Source organism: Pipistrellus kuhlii, unplaced genomic scaffold (assembly GCF_014108245.1).
Source record: "Pipistrellus kuhlii isolate mPipKuh1 unplaced genomic scaffold, mPipKuh1.p scaffold_m20_p_9, whole genome shotgun sequence".
Classification (NCBI taxonomy): Eukaryota; Metazoa; Chordata; class Mammalia; order Chiroptera; family Vespertilionidae; genus Pipistrellus; species Pipistrellus kuhlii.
This window is the reverse complement of record NW_023425595.1, coordinates 33,074,106-33,098,237: the sequence shown is the minus strand read 5'-3', so window position 1 is coordinate 33,098,237 and position 24,132 is coordinate 33,074,106. Positions and strand designations below refer to the sequence as shown.

The 24,132-nt window shown below is 54.6% G+C and overlaps 1 protein-coding gene across 7 annotated transcripts; it reads right to left on the bottom strand.

The window, feature by feature from the left end:
* Nucleotides 1–551: 551 nt before the first annotated feature.
* Nucleotides 552–16,831, bottom strand: P2RY2 (purinergic receptor P2Y2). 7 transcript variants are annotated; one of them, XM_036427161.2, is made up of 3 exons: nucleotides 16,689–16,828; nucleotides 7,326–7,602; nucleotides 552–2,349 (listed from the first exon to the last, which is right to left on the bottom strand). In XM_036427161.2, exon 3 carries the CDS (start codon nucleotides 2,343–2,345, stop codon nucleotides 1,203–1,205), a length of 1,143 nt encoding a protein of 380 aa, XP_036283054.1. In that variant the 5' UTR covers nucleotides 2,346–2,349; nucleotides 7,326–7,602; nucleotides 16,689–16,828; the 3' UTR covers nucleotides 552–1,202. The 7 variants fall into 7 exon arrangements, with proteins under 7 accessions (XP_036283054.1, XP_036283055.1, XP_036283053.1 ...); XM_036427162.2 differs by having other exon boundaries at nucleotides 7,326–7,504; XM_036427160.2 differs by lacking the exon at nucleotides 16,689–16,828 and adding an exon at nucleotides 16,437–16,583 and having other exon boundaries at nucleotides 7,326–7,504.
* Nucleotides 16,832–24,132: the final 7,301 nt, after the last annotated feature.

The following is a 24,132-nucleotide window of genomic DNA, read 5'->3' as shown; positions in this document are numbered from 1 at the left end:
GCCCTGAACTTGGATGTTCCCAGTGAACTGCTTTCCCCCAGAAACTATAGCTTGGGAGTCCACAGCCCCAACCATTCAACATTCCCCAGTGATGTGTTGGAGCAACTTGTACTGTTTGCAAGAGCCAATTGTTAAATTCTCAGCAATTCTGCAGATAGGTTGACATTGTAGTGGTAGTCTGAAATTGGCCATTGTAGCAGTGTTTGCACCACGGCAATTGGCAATGCTACAAATAAGGGGTTCCCTTCACCCACCTGGAGGGCCAGTTAAATGTTTTAACATTTACCGGTACACGATTGCCGTTAAGTCCTAAACTGGGGGATCCCAAGGACAGGGACCCCACCTGACTCCTCTCTGTGCCAGCTGAACTAGGTACAAAAGCCAGTTAGCTTTAAGGTGGGGGCTGACAGCTGATATGAGACCACCACTGGGGCAGCTAGTGGGAAGGCAGTGGCTGATGAGAACAGGTTGGAGAAAGGAACCTCGTGTGCTTGGTGAGAGCTTCTCAGGCTGCATCCCCATCCTCCAACCACACAATAGGTCACAAGCACAGCAGACAACAACACTTTTAGTACAAGTTACAGCCTCAAACTGGCTCCCAGCCCATGGGAGCCTCCACATGGTTTTATGAATCAGTTTCCAGATGTTCACTTCTTGGGCTGGGGGTGCTTCTCATTGCTTAGTCCACTGTGGCACCCAGACCTGCCCCAGTTCCCCTGTGGGAAGCTCTGGCTCAGCACTGGCTGCAACCAGGGTCTTCTCGTCAGCCTGGGACCCCCCCCCCCCACCTCCCAGTCCGCTCAGGCCCGGATCCTCTGTGTGACGTGGGTAAGTCACTTTCCTCTCTTGGCCTGTTTCTCTGTTTGACTTGCTCTTGCTTAGGTCCCTTGGCAGGCACGGCCAGCTATATTTTTGTGGGTGAGTCAGGCCCTGAACCCTTGCCTTCTTGAAACCTTATTCCCCAGTTGACACATACAAACGGGGACGGGGCTGTGGGGCACTGTTGAGCTCGCTGGACCACAGAGTGTCCGGAGCCCCTGCCAAGCGATAGAATGTTGGGGTCACGGCTCCTTGGACCATCCAGCATGAGTCATGATGATCCGTATCTGAGGAGATCACCTCATTTGAACTTGAACAAGTCACAGCTCCTACCGATGCCTCCCCGTACAAGCTTGCCCTGGCCGGAGGGAGAGGTTTAGGCCTCATAGCCTGATGTCCTTCGTGTCCCCACCACCCGCCAACGGGGACTCCCTGCTGGAGTTCTCACTGCTGGCCGACCCCGCTTCTGCCCTGGTGTCCGTTCTGCGAAACCTGCACAGGTCCAGCCGGCGGCTGGCCTGGGCAGTGGGCGCGGGGTTTGTGGGCGTGGGGTTTGTGGGCGTCTTGGCATCCCGGGCGAAGCGCACAAGCCTCTGCCCGGCCAGGAAGTAGAGCACGGGGTCCAGGCAGCTGTTGGCACTGGCCAGCGGCCGGGTGATCTTGTAGGCCATGTTGATGGCGTTGAGGGTGTGGCAGCTGAGGTCCAGCGAGCGGAAGGAGTAGTAGAGGGTCCGGGTGACGTGGAAGGGCAGGAAGCAGATGGCGAACACGGCCAGGACCACTGCGATGGTGCGCACCGACTTGCGCTTGGCGCGCGGCAGGCCGCCCGCGGTGCCATAGGCCGGCCGCAGCAGCCGGCGCGCCATGAGCACGTAGCACACCAGGATGGTGGCGAAGGGCGCGGCGAAGAGCAGGCCCAGCATCACGGAGGTGTAGACCAGGAACTGGCCGAACAGGCTCGGGGCCGAGGTGTCGTGGCAGGTGATGCGGCTGCCGCGCGCGCTGGTGGTGACGAAGTAGAGCACGGGCGCCTGGCAGGCCAGCACCAGCGCCCACACGCCGGCCGCCACCCGCCGCGCGTAGCGGGCCCGGCCCCAGCGCAGCGACAGCAGCGGGCGCAGCACGCCCAGGCAGCGGTGCACGCTGATGCAGGTCAGGAAGAGGATGCTGCAGTACAGGTTGGTGTAGAAGAGGAAGCGCACCAGCTTGCAGAGCACCGTGCTGAAGGGCCAGTGGTCGCCGCGGGCGTAGTAGTAGACCAGCAGGGGCAGGGAGGCCGCGTACAGCGCGTCCGACACGGCCAGGTGGAACATGTAGGTGGTGGAGGCGTTCCAGGTCTTGAGGCGGCAGAGGAAGATGTAGAGCACCGCCACGTTCAGGCACAGCCCCAGCACGCATACCACGCCGTAGGACACGGGCAGCAGCACGTACTTGAAGTCCTCGTTGAAGCGGCACTTGTAGCCCAGCTCGTCCCCATCCCACGTGTCATTGATGGAGCTGTTCCAGAGGCCGGGGGCTGCGGCCATGGCCCTGCAGGAAAGGGGGCGGGGGGAGGAGAAAACAGCCGTCAGGGTGTGAGCCAGGGCTCATCCAAGAGGCCTGACACACCGGCCTGACGCAGGGATAGGAGCAGATTCCTTTGGTTAAGATCTGCCCAACCATGTTCAAGGCCTTCGGACCTGGCTCCCTGGACCCAGAGGGCCCAGGACCTCGGAACCCTCAAAAATGCATGAGAATGCATGAGGTCCATAAATAGCAGGGTCATACAATCCTCAAACTTTAGAACAGAGGTAGGCAAGCTACACACTAAAGGTCAAATCCAGCCCAATAAAGCTTTATTGGGATATAGTGTACCCATCTGTTTACAAAGAACTGGACAGTTGCAACAAAGAAAATATTTACCATTTTAGGCCTTTTACAAGAACAAAGTTTGGCAACTCTATTCTAGAACCTTGAGAGCACAGAATTCTAGGTCTGGGGTTCTGAACTCTAGAATCAAGGATTCAAGAGGGTGTAATTTCCGATTCATGGACGGGGCCCTTGAGGCCTTTGGGCTCCATCACACACCCAGGGCCACTGCCTTCTGAAGTGTTTCTGGCCAAGGGGCAGCCCATACCTTCCTGGGGGCGTTAGAACATTCTTTCCTTTAGCTTATTCTTTGGCTCCCTACAGAGGTTCTGGCCCTGTGCCTGGTATTTTGGTATTGAGGAAGTATTTCCAAGGGTCTCCCTCTTCAGTCACTCATTCATTCTCTCAGCAAATATTTTTTAATTTTATTTCATTTTAGATACTTTTACATTCTGGCACTTTCTGCATCTGTAACCAGTGGTGCAGTTCTCTGGCGTGTGAGTCTACCAGATGGGACAGTGACCCTCCTGAAGATTCCAGAGAAGTCTGGGGTGGAAATGGGTGTGGGGACAGCTGGGGACTTCATTTGTGGGTCAAGTTCAGCTTCCTCCAGGCTCACCCAGCTCTTCTTCCACTCGACCACTATCTTGAGGTTCCCCTACCTTGTCCCTAGTGGGTCTATAACACACCCACAGGGCCTGACTGCCCAGTGAGCACCCAGAGAACAAGTTACCCACCTTCCTCCTCTCCTCACCCCCACCAATGTGACCAATAAGATCTCTTGCTCATCTGGGAGGCAGGAGGCAGATATCCCAGTCTGGAGGGTGATGATATGCCTAAAGGTCCCAGAAGGCAGGCTGGAAATCCTAGCAGGGGTCCCTGGTGGACAGTTTGGGACAAACACAAAGAATAACTTTCTAGCCCAGCCAGTGTTGCTCAGTGGTTGAGCGTCAATCCATGAACCAAGAGGTCAGCAGCTCAATTCCCGGGTCAGGGCACATGCCCAGGTTGTCATGATGATGCCCAGTAGGGGGTGTGCAGGAGGCAGCTGATTGATGATCCTCTCTCGTCATTGATGTTTCTATCTCTCTCTCCCTCTCCCTTCCTCTCTCTAAAAATCAATAAAAACATATATTTTTTAAAAGAATAATTTTCTAACTGTGAAAGGGCAGAGGGGGCTGACCCTTTCAAACCATATTACTATAATATATGTGCTTTTTTAATGTCACCTCATTCTATTCTTACAGCATGCTTCTGGGAGCCAGGTTATCATGCCCAATAAAGGGGCTGAGACACAAATCATTCAAGTTATTTGGCCAAGGCCACAGGCTACAATTCCTAGGAATAGGAAGGTGCTATCAGAGGGAGATAGGAACTCTCCGCCATGGGGTTGTGCAAGCCGAATCTTCAGGAGGGCCCGTGTCCTGCCTGTGGGTGTGTCTGGGAGCACACAGAGGGCAGATAATGCGTGAGTCCCTTCTACCCTGATAACCTGGGGCTGTACAATCCCCTTCATGTTGGAAGCTGGGGTCCTGAGAGGCTGGAACTTGGGGATTCTGTCAGGCCAGCGATATCCTCTCCTTTAGACCCTAAGCTTCATGCCCAGCCTGGCCTCTCAGCGGCAGTGCAAGGCCCTTGACATTGAGGTTAGGGGGGCTGAGGGACACAAGGGGCCTCAGTCTCCCTTATTCCCCAATGTTCCACTACCCACCACCCCAGATCTTTCCTGTCTCCTATTGTCAGCAAAGGTGCAACCAGGAGGGAGGGAGCCTGTATGGTGACCTCCCTCCCACGGTCATAGGTTCCTGCCCAAGGAGCCAGAGCAGGTCCAGGGTGAGGAGGCAGGGAGAAGCCTACATGGTACCAAGCTGAGCGAGAGCTGGGATGGAGAGACTCTGGAAGGACTAACCTGCTGGGATCCCTCTTGCCCGGGGCCAGGACTCAGGACCTGGCATTAAAGCATTTCCTGCCTCCCATTCCTGCTCCAAGCAGCCCAGTGTCACCTTCATCCTTGCTGTAGGAGCCACCGCATCAGCCTCTCCGCCTCCAGCCTCAGTCCTCCCCAATCCAGAGGGGTCTTTGTAAAAGACAGAGTCATTCCCCTGCTTGAAGCCCTCCATGGCTCCTGCCTGCTGTCAGGAGGAAGCCTCTGCCGATCTCACCAGCCCCAACCATCCTCTGTGACCTGCGGTTTCCTGAATGTGCCCAACACGTCTCCTCTCTCAGCTTTAGTTCATGTTGCTCCCTCAACCAGGAATCCACACACCCCTTTCATATCTGCCTGTTGAAATGACAACTCTTTATCCTTCAGTGATTACGAAGACCCTGGCCTCTGGAGTCAGACCTCCTAATTCCACCTCTAGAAAATGGGGTGATTGTTGGAAGCTGTATCACAGAACTGCTGTGAGGATGAAGTGAGTAATCGGGATAAAATGTTTGGAGCAATGCCTGGCACACAGTAGGTATGCTGTGATTTTATGAACTTCAAGGCTCAGCTCAGATGTGGCCTTCTCTTGAAATCTTTGGGATGCTCTCTCAGGCCACTGGACTGAAGGCAGGTGAGTGTGGTGGGCCAGGGGATGACGATGAGCCCAAAGCGAGGGCCAGGCCTGGCACCTCTGAGGGGAGAGACCTGAGAGCTGTTTGGGAGGAAGGCTGGAGAGACTGGCCCAGAGGAAGTCTGGATGGGGTTGGGCAGGAGAGAGAGGCAGACAAGAGGCCCGGCTCAGGGGTTGGGAGGAGGAGCAGGAGGGGGGAGAGGAGGGATTCAGTGTCAGACATTGTAAGTGTGGGGAGCCCTGAAGGGGTATGGTGGGATGTGGGCATGGGAGAAGGCTGGGGCTGTCAGATCTGACACTTTGGGGGATGGGCTGGGAATTGCTGGTTCGCAGAAGCTGCAAGAAGGATGTGGAGGCCAAGTATGAGGCTGAGGACCTGTAGAAGGGCCACCAGGTTGGGGTGTCCAGCCCTGCCACAGAACCTCAGTGACATTAGGCATTTCCTGCCCTCCTGAGACTCAGACCTCTCTCCGGCTAAATTCCCTGGCCTTGGAGAACTGCGGTAATAAAACCTTCTTCATGAGGTCTTCTTCCCACTGGAGATAAGGAGAGCGGCCCCTCCATGACACCCAGTCCCACCTCTGCCTGCTGCTTTAGGTCCAGCCCCAAGGCAGGTGTCTCCTCAGAGTCGGGCCAACTTCCCATTGCTCTGCACAATGCTCTTGCTAATCACTTGTGGTGGAATCTCTGACACTAGCGAGAGGGGTGGAGACTTCCTTAAGTTTCCAGGGAACCTAGGGAGCTGCCCTTTCCACCTGCTCTATGATATCCTGGCCTCCTCCCTCCCAGCAGGCTGGGGATTCCATTGCCATGGCCCCCGTCCAGACTGACTCTGCCCACCCTCTCCCTCCACAGGCTGGCTCTCCAGCCTGTGACTACATCTTTCCTGCCTCCCCAGCCTTTGTTTATGGAGATAGTCAGGTCCCCAGCCCGTCTTCTCTCTTTTCTGACCTCCGATGCCCTGGGGGCCTCACTCCCTGCTCCCTTGGGACTGGCTTCTGCCTAACTTTGTCTCACACCACTCACCAGCCCCTCCGTGTCCAGGTCTGGCTGGCCCTGCCCTGAAGAGTTCCTGGTCTGGAGGGAGCTATGAGCCGTGCACGTGTCCTACCAGGCTTCCTTGCCTTTGTGCACGCTGTGCCTTCTGTCTGGAAACCCACCCACATTGCACTCCATCCTGCCCATCCCGCAAGGTTCTCTTCAAATGTCACCTCATCTCCGAAGCTGTCCTCTTAACACAACCCCTAGGGATTCCTCAGACCCTGTTAGTAAGTCCATCCACCTTCTACCTCAACACATTCCAGGTAGTCCCAGAGGACGTGGACTACCTGATTCTTTTCTCTGTCCCTAGCCAACAAGAGGTCTGATTTAAAGCAGGTATAACATGAATGAGATAATGAACAAGAGAATGAATGAACGAGTGAATGAATGAATCAAGCACAAAAGGCTATGGGAGCCCAAAGGAGGACAAGCATTATGACAGTGGCTCTCCTTTCCCTTGTTCCTCTGAGAGCCTCCCAGAGGACAATGGCACTGAAAGACTTCTCACTGCTGACCCTCGGTGGCCAGGAGTCACCCCAGCGCTCCTGGGGCCCAGCCCACCCAAGGTTCCTGGACTGTCTCTCTTTCAAGAGGCACAGAGAAGGCCCTACCCTTCTCTGGACAGAGGGCGGGTAACTGGACCCAGATATTCTGGAGAGGGGTCAGCTGTCTGAGCTAACCACGTTCTTTTATTTCACCCACCTCTGGCTCAGATCCTGGGTCAGGAGCTCCTGATCCTGGAGCCCCATCCCCTCACTTTGTAGGGGTCAGGCCTGGGATGAGCAGCTTCCTCATAGCAACCCAGTTTTATCCCCCACCCTCATTCCTCGGCAGATGCTGCCATCGAGCTATTTGTGCAAGGTCACCCTGCCAGGAATTGGAAAAACTGGGCTTGTTACCCAGGACTGTCTGGCTCCAAAGCCTTCATTTATCACAGCCTGGGAAGAGGGAGCAGGGCAGGGATCCCCTTGACCTCCCTTCGGTTCAGTGTATACACACACATGCACGCACCTGCCCCAGCCTCCTTAGCCAGCGGACCCCGCCCGCGCACGTCCGTACCTGACCGGCCCCTGCTCTTGCTGTCAGGATGCTCGGTGCCCGCTCGGGTTCCTCACTCATGAATGCACAGGCTTGGACTGGGCTGCAGGGAACTCTGCAGGAAACAGGAAAAACAGGTCCCCCGCCTGGGGCCGCACCCAGCTTCCAGCATTTCTCAGGGTAGGCAGTGTTGTGGGCTCCTGAGACACAGGGAGGTGGAGACAGTGTGGGCTCTGGATCACGGGAAGCCAGCCAGGCCAAGCCCTCCCGGGGCCACCTGCTCTGCTCCGGCATTGGCCTGAGAGAGGCAGAGAGGCGGCCTGGTGTGCTGGTCCCAGGAGGGGTCACCTCTGCCCACCAGCCATCCACCCTCAGCTTACAGGCTCCAGGGATGGCTGTTCCCAGCTCCTTCCCCAGGAGCCCCCTTTCCCAGAAGGCTCTGCCAGAGGCGGTCTCCCCGTGTCCTGCAGAGCTGAGCTGAGCCTCTAATACCCCTTCCCTTGATTTTGATTCTGCGCTTCAGCCCCACATCAGGAAACAGTTACCAAGCTCCCTGCCTGGTATACACTTGATAAGGACTTCAGCCAACCCGGTTTTGCCCAAGCTGAGTCTCTATCTGGAATATCCTTTTTCCCTCTAATCATTCCTCATGTTGTGAACATTCACAGGCATGGACACACCTAGATACACAGCTACACAGAGATGCACACAACCACACTGAGACAGACACGAAGTGCACACACACAGTCCTAGTCAGGGCCTGAAATAGCCTTTAGAGATCAGGGTGCCAAACTTCCATTTGACAGAAGAAACTGAGACGTGGGGCCTCACAGTAAGTCAGTGGCGCAGACAAGATCAGAAGCCAGGCCTTCCGGGCTCTGGCCCTGGTTTCTGTCTTGCCCGGGAGCCCCTCACACACGCCAGGCACAGGGCTGCAGTGCGGGTGTGGTGACCTCTGTGTGGACAGGTCCCAGCATCCATCAAAATCGCAGATACATCACAGGAAGAAAAGAACATCCCTCTTCTGTCGCCTTCCTTTCTCCACAGCGGGGGAGTGGGGTTCAAGATGACGGAGGCCAGGTCCCCAGGCTGGGGTGCAGCGCTAGCACGGCAGAAAGCGGAGGGAGGGGATGAGTGGCTGCAGGAACGGACGGCAGTAAAGGCACTGGGAAATAGCCCTGGGCACTGTGCTCCTAGCGGGCCTTGCTCCAGGATCCTCAGGCTGACCTGGGCCGGTGGGCAGGTAGTTCTGTGCCAGTCTGCTCTGGAGTCTAGTGACAAGATGAAAGAACTTCACCTTTTCACCGACAGTGCCCAGCATCACACCCCGTCTTCTCCTCAGGAGAGGCCTCCACTCAGCAGAGTAAGGTGGAGCACAGCTCTTTCTCAAAACCACCCTCCGGTTTCTGAGAAGGGTTTCCACCATCCATCTTTCCAGGCTTCAAACCTCTAATATGCCCTTGACAGCCTCTCTCTGTCCCACCCATGTGAAAAGCATCACTCACCAACTCCTGTCAGTTCAGAGGAGTGACTCAGGGATGGCACTTTCCCCCACCTCGTGGCCTTAGGCCTGCACGTCTCCTCCACATTGTACCAACCCCTTCCTGGTCCCCCTGCCGCTACTCCTGCCCTCCTGTCCACCTTTTGTACGGCAGTCACAGGTCTTCTTAGAACATGAACCTGACCATGTACCGTGGAGCTCAGAACCTTTCCATGGCTCCCTATTACCCTGACTATGTCCAAGCCCCTGAGCCTGACAGTCCAGGCCCTGCCATCCCTCTAGACCAGTGTTTCCCAAACTTCTCTCATTATGAGAATCACCTGGTGGAGTTGATAAAATTCAGATTCCTGAATCACAACTAAGAGGTGCTAAACTAGAGTTTTTGGGAACATATAGGTAAAATTGTATTTTGGGAACATATAGATAAAATTGTATACTTAGTGCTCTGTCTTAGAGCACTAGTTAAGTAGTATACAATTTTACCTATATGTTCCCAAAAATTCTAGTTTAGCACCTCTTAGTTGGGATTCAGGAATCTGTATTTTAACAACTCCACCAGGTGATTCTCATCATGAGAGAAGTTTGGGAAACACTGGTCTAGACCAACAGTCGTCAACTGTTGGCAACCGACTGCTGCTCCAGGCAGCCCACCCTCTCTGCCTCCACCCTCCCCTTCCTGTGCCAAGCACAGCAGGGCAGTCTCATTGAGGTCTCTCTTTGCTCAGGATCACCATCCCTCAGCTTCTAACAGTAATATCATCATAAGAGAGGAGTACTTTCTCTGCCAAGTTCCATCTTTGGTGGCTTCACAGATCCCTTCTCATTTAATCCCGAGGAGCTTAGAGAAGCAAAACAACCCCTCCAAGGTCACAAAGCTGGCAGACGGCAGAGCAGCCTGGTCTGTCTGACTTGAGGAGCGGTGCCCCTGACCACCACCTCCTTCCCTCCGCGGCCTAGGCTCTCCCCTCCAGGAAGCTCCCTCACTAGCCCTCGGTGAGCCCCATGGCTCTGCTTTCCTGGTCGGTTCTCTGCCACAGGGAATGCCCTACAGGCAGGGCCCAGGATCGACTCTTCCTGGTACTTTCTAGGTGTGAAGCAGCCATGATGGTTATTGTACGTATCTCACAGGTTAAAAACTACAACACTAAGGCCAGAAAGTGCCAAGCCAAACATGCGGAATACCTGCCCCACTGACATGGCTGCCTCTACCCCACCCTGGGTCCCAGGCCAGTGTGTCCAAGGCTGGGAGAAAGGGCTGGGCAGTTCCCAGGCCAGCTGAGGAATTTCCAGGGTGGTTAGAAGACATTCCAGCTCTTCCACTAGGGTGGCTCTGGAATGTACCCACTCACCCACCCACCTAGCTGGCCCTGTCCAGACTGGAAGGGGATTGTGACCATCACCATTCTGGAAACCTCTGCCGCCTGCTTCTTCTGTGAAGGGAAGCAGAAGACCTGGACCTAGAATATCATCGAGGGACAGGAGAGAGCGCCCCACCCAGGTGGAAAATCCCAGCTCTGTCCTTCTCGGACAAGTCTCCTCTCCACAACTTAAGTCTCAATCGCTGGCCATCTAAGAACAGTATTTAAGGAAGACAAGAGGGGCAGGAAACCCACAGGAATTTGGGGCACAGTAGCAAGGTCACAGATCAAGTTTCCCACACTGAAGGCCACCCTTGGAGGCCCCCAGCAGGAACTTGATCCAACCACATTTCTTTACTCACTCAAGATTGTCATATTGATGCCTCACCCTGATATAGAGCTCTGGGGATTCCAAGGTGGGTCACTGGCAAGGTTGGCAAGGAAGGGGTAGGTAGCACATGGGAGAAGACCCAGAAATAGGTAATGACGACTCAGGGTGATTGGGGATGAAGAAAACAGAGGCAATAGGGGTAAAGCAGACAAGAGGACCCCTAATGGGAATGGGGAGGTGGTCAAGGAAGGCTTCCTGGAAGAGAGGACACCTGACCTGAATTTTGGAAGGGGTCAGGTGAGCGAAGAGAGAAAAGCAGAGTGAGCAGAAACCAGGGCAGTAGATCACACAGTATATTTGGGGAAATGTTAGTCATCCCTGGGTTAAAAGACAAGGATGAGTTCAAAGACAAGGAGCATCTTGGAAGTCACCTCTGTCCCCTCCCAAATCTCATTCACAGAGCTGAAGGCCAGTGGGCCCCCAGCCTTGCCTGGATGCTTTCTACACCACAAGCACTTACTGGGCTCATCTGGGGAAATAGCTGAGGGGGTAACCTCAGATGTTATCGATAGGTGTGTTGCAAAGTAAAACCTTGCAGCCTTTCCAGGAAGCCCTTGTGCTCTGCAGCCCCTTTGGAGGCACTCCAAGAGCCCTCAGGATCTTGGCTGTGAGAGCCACATGTTGGGGTTGAGCTCAGAGCATCTGAGTATGTGGGTTTCAGATCAGCGTCTCTGGTCCTCCCACCTCAGATAATGTAACTGAGACTCCTTAAGAGTAAGGGCCTTACTCAAGGTCTGGTGTTCTAATTCTAGTATTTTCAGTGTGGAGGTGAGGACCTCCACCCTCACCCCCAGGTCAGGACTCCAAACTACCTGTCCTACTACCCCTGGCCTGGCACGGTCCAGCCCAGCCCCACCCAGCACAAGGCAATAGAGATGCACTGCTAAACGGAACTAGTTCAGAACCACCAGGCCCTGGACTTCACATCAACATGTCACAATCCAGATGCCTCCAGCCGGACTCAAGAAGCAAGAACCCTGGGTGCAGCCTCCAACTTGGAACTGCCCATGCTGTGCAATCTCAGTCAAATTGGTTTCCCTCTCTGAGCCTTGTGTTTTTCAGTGGTCAACTGGGGACAGTCACCACTACACAAGACAGCTCATGAGGAATGTCAGGTGGGTGCTCCATGGGGCTTGAAATTCATGCCCTGTCCTGCTGTGAGGCTGCGCCTCCTGTCATGGCACAGACACGAAACACTTCTCAGCAGGGGCCCCTCCTAGGTAATCCAGCAGAGGGCCATGGTCAGGACAGTCAGGGAAAGTTCACTGGGAAGGCCTGTAATCAGGTATGAAGAGAAGCAGAAAGAGTCCAGGTTGGAAGAAAAAAGAGAGAATGGAGGATCCAAAGTAGAAAAAGGAACAAAGCTGTAGAATGGGATACAAATGAGTCTGTGATGCTGAGGCTGTCTCATTCTGAGTGCTTCCAGGATTCTGGGTTCATTGGTACTTACAGTCCAATTGCAAGAGTCTCTGGTCCTTGGAGTAAATGCTAAATGTTTCTTTAATTCTGAGATTCTCAGAACCACAGGAGTCTGAACCCTCAGAATAACACAATCGTAAATCATTTTCCCAGGAGCCAAAGTATCAGCAAACACCTGCCAGTGGCCCCACGTGCCTGACCTCAGGGGGACCCTGCAAATCCAGACGCAGACCAGACTCAGACAAGCCCTTGAAGAGCTCCAGTCTGAATTGGGGGGAAAGCCATAGACATGGATCAAGGCTACTTGGGTAATCAAGCCATAGCCAAAGGAATCCCAGGGGCCATGGAGCTCATAGAGCCCCTAACCAGCCTGGTAAGGTGGCCAGGAAGAGCTTCCAGAGGAGGTCCCAGCTGGTGAGCTGGGTCCCGATAGATGATTAGGAGTAGGTGGATAGAGACGTAGGAGAGCATCAAAGGCAGAAGGAAGATCAGGTACAAAGACTCCGTGGTGTGATAGTGTTGACTGTTGGCATAAAACCAGGGGTCATGTGAGGCTGGAGTGGAGGGACAGGTGGCACAGAATGCGTATGTGTGAGGGGGAGGGCTGCAGGACTCACATGGAATGCCAGGCTGAAGAACTTGGCCTCTATCCTGAGGACAATGGGAAGCCATGACAGGGCTTAAGCAGGGAAGGACATGGTCTGAGTTGACTTTTGTAGGGAGTGCCATGTGGGAGGTGGTTAGGAGCAGGGAGACTCCCCCAACTCAAGGGGAGAGGGGAGGGTCATGTGGGTCCCAAGAAGTCTGAGGGAGGCCCTTCTCCCATGCTCCAGTGCCCGGCAGTGTCATTGTCAATACAATAGCAGTGGCAGGGTACCAGGGTAGAGGGCCAAGGAGGAAGTAGTTGCCCAAAGGGGCCCAGGCTACCCACTCTCGCAGCAGGAACTCTAGTTATTCATCCTGAAGCAGAAATGACTCAGGGCTAAGACATGCTGAGGCGGGGAGTGGAGAAACTCCTCTGCTCAGAAACCAACTGTTGCTCTCCATGGAGCAAGGCCCTCCTCTTCCGCTACACGCCCACTCTCACCTGGTCATTCATTTCCCGGACACTCACTGGCATCTCTTTTAGCCCAACCTGTGTTGGATGATGTGGACATAGAAAGAAAGCAGGCCTGGCCTGGCCAAGTCCTGCATCTGACCTCTAGGATGAGTTCAGAGGTCAGGATGGGCCTCCACACCAGCCTCCCCACCGTCAGGCCTGGGCATCTGGGGAGGCCAGGCCTGAGGACACACAGGCAGCCCAAGAGGAAGATGTAGGCCAAGGGGCACGCTAGACAGGTCCACAGAAGGCAGTCCAGGCAGAGGAAAGATTTCATTCGGGGCACCTCTATCTCCTCTCACCAGAGCCAAGCTTCCCCAGTCCTGTAGGCAGGCCTGAACGGGCATTAGATGATCAGCAACTGGGTCATCAGGCCACAGCAAGACCTAGAGACAGGTTTTCGGGCAGGATTCAGACTTCCTTCAGCCTGAAAGCCGGAGCTGCATGTAGGTGGGGCTTTGGTCTTGAATGGGGAGCTGTAAGCTGGGGCAGGTAGGCAGGAGCCCCAGCTTTCACCTTGTCTTTGTGACCTTGTTTCCCGAGCCCCTATGTGCTCATTTGCAAAATGGGGACGATAATTCCTCCCTCACAGGGTTGGTGGAGGGATATTTATAAATTACTCCTAGTGAGCAGTTGTTAAAAAGTGATCCCTTGTGCCGGGACTGGTTTGGCTCAGTGGATAGAGCGTCGGCCTGCAGACTGAAAGGTCCTGGGTTCGATTCAGGACAAGGGCATGTACCTTGGTTGCGGGCACATCCCCAGTAGGGGGTGTGCAAGAGGCAGCTGATCGATGATTCTCTCTCATCAATGTTTCTAACTCTCTATCCCTCTCTCTTCCCCTCTGTGAAAAATCAATTTTATATATATATATATATATATATATATATATATATATGAACTATTATTAAAAAAAAAAATGATCCCTTGCTATTGCACCTATTTTCTGTTATTGCCTTCAAAATGCATCTCGGTCTTTGAGTATCACACGTCTTCCCTGTGCATTGCAGCTTACAAAGGTCTTTCTTGGCCACCATCTTAAGAATCCTCATAGAACCTAGCATTTGAAGAGGTAAGGATCATCGGCAGCCACTTATGAGCCTCCAACCCATGCAGCCAGGCTTCACGACAGCCCAGGGCAGGAAAGAGAGAAAAGTGACAAACCGTCCATGCCAGGGCCTCCCCACGCACCAATTCTCAGCACAGGGCCTCACCCGTTCCAGCCTCCTTTTAGAGGCTGGCGAAGCAGGACTTGTCCCAAGGTCACCCAGCAAGTTGGGGGCAGAGCTGGGATGTGACCCATCACTCACTGGTCCCCTGGCTCCCTAAAGGGGGGTGGGAAAGTCCTAAATGTCCTCAAATTCCTCAGCAAAAGCATCTGAGGGGTCAGGGAAGTGTTTAAACTAGGGGGTAAGGGCTCATACTTGAAACAACGACTGGGCGATTCTGGTAACAATATCACACATGCCCCGACCTCCGTGCACTTAGCACTGCTCAACCCATTCTCCACCCTGCAGCGGGAGCGCTTCCTGAAATGTGCTCTGACCACGAATCTCCCCCTGCTCACAACCCTCCCGTGGCTCCCTATGGCCTTCCGATGAAACCCAAGTTCTCAGCCTGTTTTCTCTGGTCCCGTAGTGCCGCCCAAGGACACCCTGTTCTGATACCCTGTGCCACCCACCCGGATGACCTGATTCTGGGTTCCCCTTCTTTGTAACGACATAGAGCTCCACTGTGGAAGGCCTTCACTGGGGAAGCTGGGGACGGGGCAGAGGACAGGCGCTGCTCAGTTCAGTTCAGCCCTGTGCAGGGTGTTGGCAACACAGAAACAAGCCCCCGTTCCTGCCCTCCAGGGGGCCTCAGACCTGGGCATTGGAAAGGAGACAGACAGAGGCCATGACAGCCCAAGAGAGAGCAGGGCTGTCAGCACCGGGACTGCAAGATCCCAGAAGAACCCAATCTAGCTGGAGAATCAAGGAGGGCTTCCCAGAGGAGGAGACATCTGAGATGTGCCGAACGGAGGAAGAGGAGAGGAGGAAGGCATTTCAGGCAGTGAGCTTAGAATGCACAGTGATCCAGAGGCAAGGAACTGACCAGTATGTGCAGCACACTCCATGCAGTTACTGGCGGGAGAAGCGTCAGGTGGGAGAGGGGGCTGGAGAGGCTGGCAGTGATCAGTTCTTGGAGGCCTGGAGGCCCAGGCTGAGTGGTTCAGGGTCCTGTGGAAGTCTAGCCCAGAGAGAACTGTTGGGATTTGGGTTTCATCAAGTTCCCTCTAGCACTGATCCCACCCCAAGCTGTGAGCCTTTCCAAGAAGACCTTGGTGCTGGACTGGACCCACACGTCAGCTCCTCAAACTCCCATCATTGTTATTTCCCTTCCGCAGGCGAGCCCGTGAGGCTCAGAGTGGGAACGTGCCTGTCCAGGTCACACAGTGGCTAAGGCAGGACAGGAACATAGATCTCTGATTCTCAGGGGACTTTGGTGGCTCCTGTCTGCTCAAAGCATCTCCTTCCCAACCACTCCTACCCCCTGAGATAACTGAGACTTTAACCGAGGCCTCACCCTGGCCCCCAAGAGCTCCCCAGGATCCCAGTCTAGGTCCAAAACAAAAGGCTGTGAGCCCAAGGATACGAAAGGAGCAGCTCTAGTCCACAGCGGGGCTTGGCCCTTACACTGGCTCCGGGGGTCCCAAACCTGCAGCCCTGGCTGGGGAGTGGAGGGAGGGCCCTGCCTTTTCCCAGACAGACCCTTCCTACAGCACCACCGGCCAGATTAACAGTCCCCTGACTGAGCTTAACTGTCCTTTCAGGCCACTGCCTCCCCCCCCCCCCCCACACACACCCCAAGTCCTACCGACGCCCAGGCGGGGGCGGGCCACCCAGAGTGCCCGGGAGAGAGCCGGCCTCTAGGGGGTCTAGCTGGTCTCCAGCCCTCCCGGGTGCCCACTCCAGAGCGCGGTACTCACACACACACAAACAGACACACACACGGAGACACACAGAGACACACACACACACAACACACACACGGAGACACACACACACAAACATAGACACACACACAGAGAGACACACACACACACACACTCAAACACACAGACACACACAGACACACACACGGAGACACACACACACAAACATAGACACACACACACAGAGACACACACACACAGACACACACACACACTCAAACACACAAACACACACACACACACACAAACAGACACACACACACAGACACACACACTCAAACACGCAAACACACACACACTCAAACACGCAAACACACACACACACACACACACACACACACAAGTTCTACAAGTTCACCTCTCGCCGCTGCAGGGGCGCACACTCTCACTCACCAGCACACAGCCGCTCCCAAATACGAGGACACACGCTCGCGGGAGGTCCGTCCACCTTCCCCGCGGTCAGCGCTCCAGCGGACACGGAGTTCCACTCCCGACCCCCAGCGCGGGCCGCCGGCTCCCAACAAAGCCTTCGGCGCGCGGCTCCGCTTCCCCGGTGCCTGGCCGCCCGCGCCGCCGCCTCCCTGGCCGCCCGCGCCGCCGCCCCCGCCCCCGCCCCCGCCCCCGCCTCCGCCCGCCGGGCCTCACCTCCGCGGGGCCTGTCCGCCCGCAGCGGGGCGGCCGCCGCGCCCGGTGCCCGCGTCCTGCCGCCGCCGCCGCCGGGACCCACGTGCCAGGAGGCCCACCCGGCCGCGGAGCTCCCGCACCGGCCGGTCACGCAGGGGCGATCGGACTCTGGACAGACTCTGGACCCGCCCCGCCCCGCCCCGTCCGACACCCAGCCACCGGCTGGGGACGCGGCCGCGGCGGGTCACCGCATCTGCCCGCGGAGCTGCCAGGGCGGGGCTGGCGCCGCAGCCCTGCTGCCTGGGCTGAGGTTTTCAGCGACGCGCAAGTTTTGCAAAGTTTGTCTAGTGCTTGTGTGGCTCCTGTGGCTGCCCACCGCGAGGCCGTGCCAGGAACCTGTGCCGTTTCCTCCCGGCACCTGCTCAGAGCACCACCCCGAGAACTCTCCTGGGGGGGGGGGGGAGGAGGTGTGGGGGGCTGGGGAGGGGTAAGAGGTGGGGGGGGGAGGTGGGGGGGCTGGGGAGGGGAGGTGGAGGTGAGCGGGGGGGGGGGGGGGAGCGGGGGCTGGGGAGGGGTTCCTCGGGGCCTCCAGGAGGAAATCCCGGCCTTCTGGGTCCTGCTAGTCTCCAGCTCCAGAGAGGAGGGCTGGAGCCTCCGCTATGCTTGCTCCCTTCGCTTAATCTCGTTCAGAGTCATTAGAAATTTCCTGAACACCCCCATCTTCTTGGTCCCCCATCTTTGAGCTGCTTCCCATGAGCTGCCTTCTCAGACTACGCCAGCCAAACACAGGTCACTCCCTGCTCTGCCCTGAACCCTGCTCTGATGGCTTTCCTGGCCAAGGACCCTTTCCCCGCTGTGATCCTCGGAGAGCGCTGTGATCCTCGGAAGCGGACCGGGTCTGCCTCCTTCCCCCCCGAGGGCCCAGCAGCCCAGGAATGGCTGAACATGTGAATGGATGAATGAGTGAGTAATGCATGTCCTCCTCTCGCTCATTCTGATCTCAGTGCCAGGACAGTAGGTTGTGGCTCAGCTTCAGCACTGACTCTGGGAGACCTTGACCCTGTCCCAGTCCCCCTGAGGGCCCACTTCTCTGGGAAATAGAAGCAAATCACACTCACCCTCTTAACAAGTGTCCCATCCGTTGGGGTTTTGGACAGTCAGTGCGTGGCAGTCCTTGTTCTGTGCCTGGGAGTTTGCTCAGGGCCCTGGGGCCGTGGTTCCTGCTGGGCTCCACATCAGCTGACTGGCACCTGGCTGCAGGCCCCGGGAGGGGCCCAGGAAGGATGCTGGCTGAAGCCTTGCCAAGAGCAGGAGTGGGACGGACACAGAGCGCTGTGCCGCTGAGCCGCCTCTGCAGTCCTCAGAGTCCTACGCCTGGAAGACACAGGCCCCTTGTCCAGCCTCCTCCTCCTATTGTCCAAGCTGATTCATGCAGCTTTTAGGGAACTGGGAATCCCTGTGGCCCCTATTTATGGAGCCTGGGCCTTAGGGTCCCAATGTGGGGACGTTTCCCTGGGCACTGGTGGTCCAGCCAACCCCCTTCTGTTTTCTCCCTTCAGATTTCTACTGTAACTGCTGTTCAGGCCAAGTGAAAAAAATTCCCCTGATACCAAATTGAGGACCCAGGACTCTGCCTCAGCTTCTAGCTGACTGGAGTGGGGAGAGCCGGGTCCTGCACCTGCTCTGGTTCATCTGTTACTTTATAGTCAGAGAAACGGCATCCCTGAGGCACACAGTGTCTGAGCTACCACGACAGGAGACTCAGTGAGACCGGAGGAGCACAGGAAAGGGACTTGTTCTGGAACCCCAAGGCCTTAACTTCACGTTAGAGTCTCTTCTCTGAGCCTCGGGTCCCTCATCTGCAAATGGTGATAATAATCCAGTTCTCACTGGCCCGTCTAACGTTCTTCTTTCAGGCTTCCGCCCATTGTCCTGAGCTGCCTGGGTTCCAGGGTTAGTATCCCTTCTAATGAGGGGCTGAAAGTCTGTCTCCGGATAACTTCCCCAGATATCTGATCCGGGCTTTGGAGATCAAGTCCAGGCTCCAAATCCTTCAGCTGAGCTCCCCTTAGGTGGGGCTGCCCGAGGAGCCCCCATCCCACTTCAACCAGAGTGAGCACCTTTGGTTTTGTCTTTGTACTATTTATTTATACTTTCTGGTAAGAGCTTGTTGAAAAAAAAATTTAGAACTTTTCATTGGGAGCCGGTGAGCCCCACAGCAAACCCAAACAAGGCCCCAGCTGGAAGGGTAGATTAGCATCCAGATTAATCTAGCAGCCGCGGCAGGCTTGTAGTGAAGTCCAGGTCACCCAATGGTCCCCAGGAGCAGGAGAATGGAGCCTTTGGAGTGGGGGTGGGGTGGCACTGGGAAGGAGGGTTCCATTAGCAGGAGCAGAAGGGCCCCCAGGATCACTTCTCCCCACGCATTAGGAGGTTCCTGTCTCGCCAGCCCCGAGGAGGCACTTGGCTCTCTTAAGCCTTCTCATCTTCCCTCCCTCCCCTGTGCCATCTCCCCTGAGAAACCTGCTCCGACAATCTGTGCTGGGGGCGGAGCCTGGGCCCTGGCATCCCCTCCTCGCTGAGCTGGGACATGACACCTCCAAGCCCTCCTTCACAGGCCAGCGTGGGGTCTCTGTCGCCCTTCCCAACCATTGCCTGCCTCCCCCCCTCTGGTAGCCCATCATCCTCAAGACAAAACCCAGCTCTGCAGCTGGGAGGCCAGGCCCTCGCACCTCCCCTCCTCGCCTCCTGCCTCTGAGCCCGCCATGCCGCCGTGCTGGGCCTTCACTGGCCTCTTGCCGGGCACTTGCTGCTCTGTCGGCCTGCAATGCCCTTCATGCTTTTCTGCCCTTGGTCCCTTCTCATGGCTCCCAGCTCGTTCCTCTAAGACCCAGCCCAAGTGCCCCATCAGGTGACCCTCTGTCACAACACTTACCACACTGCTGTCACGGTTGATGTCTATCTCCCTCTAATGGGGATCTCCTTGAGCACAGGCCTAGGGTCCATCCTGTTCATAGTCACAGCACCTGGCATGGTCCCTGTCGCCTACCTGGCCAGCCTCCATGAATATCTAGATTAAGAACTCTATCTTGTTATCATCTTCTTATTTCTTGAACTGTAATGTTAAAAAAAAAATTATATATTTTTAATTTTTTTAAATTTAAATTTTTTATTGTTTAATGTATTACATAAGTCTCCTTTCTCCTCGCATTGACCTTTCCCCAGCTGCCCCCACCCCCCAGCACATGCCCCCCCAAACCCTTGTCTATGTCCATTGGTTATGCTCATGTGCATGCGTACAAGTCCTTTGGTTGATCTCTTACCCCCTCACCTCCCGCCTTCCCTCATAGGTTGGACAGCCTGTTCGATGCTTCTATGACTCTGGTTCTATTTTTGTTCATCAATTTACGTTATTCATTGTATTCCACAAATGAGAGATATCATGTGATATTTATCTTTCTCTGACTGTCTTATTTTGCTTAGCATAATGTTCTCCATCTCCATCCATGCTGTTGCAAATGGTAAGAGTTCCTTTCTTTTTATAGCAGCATAGTATTCCATTGTAGAGATATGCCAGAGTTTTTAATCCACTCATCTGCTGATGGGCACTTAAGGCTGTTTCCAAATCTTAGCTATTGTAAATTGTGCTGCTGTGAACATAGGGGTGCATATATCCTTTCTGATTGGGGTTTCTGTTTTCTTGGGCTATATTCCTAGAAGTGGGATCACTGGGTCAAATGAAAGTTCCGTTTTTAATTTTTTGAGGAAACGCCATACTGTTTTCCACTGTGGCTGCACCAGTCTGCATTCCCACCAGCAGTGCAGGAGAGTTCCTTTTTCTCCACATCCTCTCCAGCACCTGTCCTTTTTGATTTGTTGTTGAGCCATTCTGACAGTTGTGAGATGGTACCACATTGTTGTTTTTATTTGTATCTCTCAGATAATTAGTGACTTTGAGCATGTTTTCATATGTCTGTTGGCCTTCATACGTCCTCTTTCGAAGTATCTGTTTAGGTCCTTTGCTAATTTTCTGATTAGATTACTTATCTTCCTTTTGTTAAGTTGTATGAGTTCCCTATAAATTGTGGAGATAACATTGGCGAATATGTTCTCCCATGCAGTGGGCTTTCGTGTTGTTTTGTGGATGGTTTCTTTTGCTGTGCAAAACATTTTATTTTGATGTACTCCCATTTGTTCACTTTCTCCTTAGTTTCCATTGCCCTAGGATCTGTATCAGTAAAGATATTGCTTCGACAAATGTCTGCTACTTTGCTGCCTATGGCTTCTTCTAAGATTGTTATGGTTTCTCGCCTTACATTTAAGTCCTTTATCCAGTTTGAGTTTATTTTTATGTATGATGTAAGTTGGTGGTCTAGTTTCTTTCTTTCTTTTTTTTTTTTTCATGTATTCATCCAGTGTTACCAACACCATTTATTGAAGAGACTGTCTTGACTCCATGTATGCTCTTTTCTCCTTTGTCAAATATTATTATAATTGAGCATAATGGCTTGGGTCGATTTCTGGGTTCTCTGATCACTTTCTTAGTGCTAGTCATTATGTCCATGTATCTCGTAATCTTCCTCAGAACCCTGTGGGGTAGGTGCTGTCACTATCATCTTTCATACTGGAAAACTAACGTTCAGAAAGGGGGTGTTACTATCCAAGTCACACAGTGAGTCTGCGGTAGGCCTCCGGGCCCTGGAGCTGCAGCCTGCTTGGAAGGAAGGCCCTGCTGAGCTCCCGGAGTGACGGCTGAGACATGGCGTTAGATCCACCTGGGGTTCCGGTTACACGGGGCTGGGCTGGCTCCAACAGCCTTGTCTCGCTCGCTCTCTGGAGGCCCGAAGCATCCTGCCTCCCTCACCACCGGGAACTGGGCTCCTCATGTTTCCCAGGGAGCGGCCAGGCCTCTGATGCCAGACGCAGCCTGGAAGCTCTGACTCTTAGCACGCCGGAACCGGAACGCAGCACCCAGGGGAGAAAGGCAGCTTTGAGGCAGACCTCGGCCCCACCTCTCCACACGTGGGGCTGGCCGCAGACATTGTGGGACCCAGGGTAGAATGAAAATGTCGGTCCCTTGTTAAAAAAACAAAACAAAACAAAAAAAACTAGTAAAATTTTGAGACTGGATAGCAGAGCATTAAATCAAGTGCAGGGCCTTCAGCGTGCGGGGCCCTGTGTCACTGTACAAGCCACACACACCCATGAAGCCAGGCCGGGTCACAGGCCTTGGCCTCCTCATCTGTCAAACGGGAGAATGTCGCCCCCCTGGCCGGGCAGCGGTGAGGATGAGGTTGGAGATGGAAGCAGGAGGTCCGGTGGACAGCGTGAGAGTTAGGTAGGGGTCCTCGTGGACATCGTTTGTTACTTAGGTCCCAGTATGGGGTAGCAGACCCAGTCTTTCCAGAAGTTTGATTTCTCGCCCCGCTCCTTCTCACAGACTTAAAACTACAGCTCAGAGAAGCAAAATGACTTGCTCGGAGACTCCATGGGGGGAAACCAAGATCAGAGCCCAGCCCCTTGTGTCTGGTGTTTTTTTGTAACAGGGGCAAAAAGAAAGAGAGAGAACGAGTGAAGGGCGGGAGAGAGGTGTGTGTGGGTGGGGTGGGGGGAATGCTGCTCAGGACAAAGAGGGCCACTGTGCTGACACAAAGGCCTGCCCACAGAGGCCCCTGCGGGGGCTGGGCCAGAGGGTGGCTAGAAAAGGCTGTGGTGACTGGGGAGGTGCCAGGAGCTGCCTCTCAGTCCCTCCCTGGTCGCAATGGGGGTGAGGAGATGGCATGAAGGAAATAAGAAATGGGTTGAGGAGGAGAAACGGACTCAGGGCTGTACCCCTTACCCCAGCCCCAGGCCTCCAGAGCCAGCACTATCCACACCACCTCTCTCCAGCTCCTCCTAGGAGCCCGCCAGCTTAAGGAATGCCCCCTCGTGCCTGTAGCCACCCCTCTTTCCCCCACCTCAGTGAGTGTGGGGTTCAGGCAGCTGACTGAGCCAGGCCAGTGAGCGAGGACAAGTGGACTAGAGAAGCTGAGGCAGAGAGCTGAACAAACTGACAGAGCGATTTCCAGCAGATACAGAAGGTCACCTCCCTAGAAGTAACATCTAGGCCTCAGCTGTATTTCAGCTCCAGACCCAGAAAAGCAGCAAAACTCGGTGGGCCACACCAGGACCAGCTGCAATGACTGAGGACCCCCTGCCTGACTCTGACCAATCAGTGGAGGCCACAACCCTGAAGACCACACCTAGAAAACGGATGGCTATTCTGTTGAAACCCTCCCCTGAGATCTCCCCTAAGATTCCTGCCTGCAACAGAGAGATAAAAGCCTCAAGACAAAGGATCAGCAACCGCCCACCCTTCCAGGAGCAGGCTCCCCTTCCCCACTCTCCCCCCCTCCCCCCAGGGTGTATCTCCCAAACTTCAAGGGACCCCACGAGGCTTGCAACCAGGCAGCAATGGGCAGTTTGTCCTGAGCCTGTCCCCAGTCCCTTGTTTTCTCTGACTTCTTAGTGAGCCTAAGCAGTCCTGCCTAGGCTCACTTCCCCAGCCCTTTCTTGTTTCACTATCCCCATCTTCAATGAACTTCCTCAAAAATTCACCTGGACTCACGTTGTGAAATTTGTCCTGCGTGAAGTCAAGAGCCCACACCCTACCAGCTCGCCCTAGGCAGACCCGTTCAGGGCCAGGTCTCCTTTCTGGTGACACTGATCATGTGACAGTCCCAACCTCACAATCCTGCTCAGAAACTTCTGGCTACTCTCCATCACCCACAGGAGGAGGAAGCATAAGCTCTCAGTGTGTCACTCAAGGCCCTGGTGACCTGCCCCAATGACCTGCCCCAATAGCCCTACTAACCATCAGCCCTCCACACCCTAGTCATGTGGGACAGCTCCCCATTCTCTAAACCAATCAATTCTTTCACACACACCCCTATGTTTTTGCTCATGCTTTTTTTTCTTCCTGGAGTCTTATAGTAGACTAGAAGTCCGGTGCACGAATTTGTGCATAGGTGGGGTCTGGCTGGCCACCTCAATGGAGCCCCATCTGGGGGGAGGGGCCATGGGTAGTTGGCTGGCCAGCCCTGCCCCTGATCAGGGTTAGGGGACCAATCAGAGTTGGGGAGGCCCATCCAAGCCCAGATCAGGCTGGTTAGCTGCCGTGCATGTCATAGCCACGGGCCATCTAGTTGTTCTGATTGTTCCACTGTTCTGGTCATTGGGCTTTTGTATATATAGATATGTAGGGAACATTGGTTTATTTACAGTCTATAGTTTGTGTTTATTTTATTTTTTAGGATTTATTTTATATTTTAAATATATTTTTAGTTATTTCAGAGAGGAAGGGAGAGGGAGGGATTAGAGAGAATCATTGATCAGCTGCTTCCTACATGCACTGTACTGGGATTCAAGCCTGAAACCTGGACATGTTCCCTGATCAGGAATCGAACCGTGACCTCCTGGTTCATGG

Bases quoted from the DNA above. Each gene is read 5' to 3' on its own strand.
- P2RY2 (XM_045577571.1), bottom strand. From the start codon at position 2,345: ATGGCCGCAGCCCCCGGCCTCTGGAACAGCTCCATCAATGACACGTGG.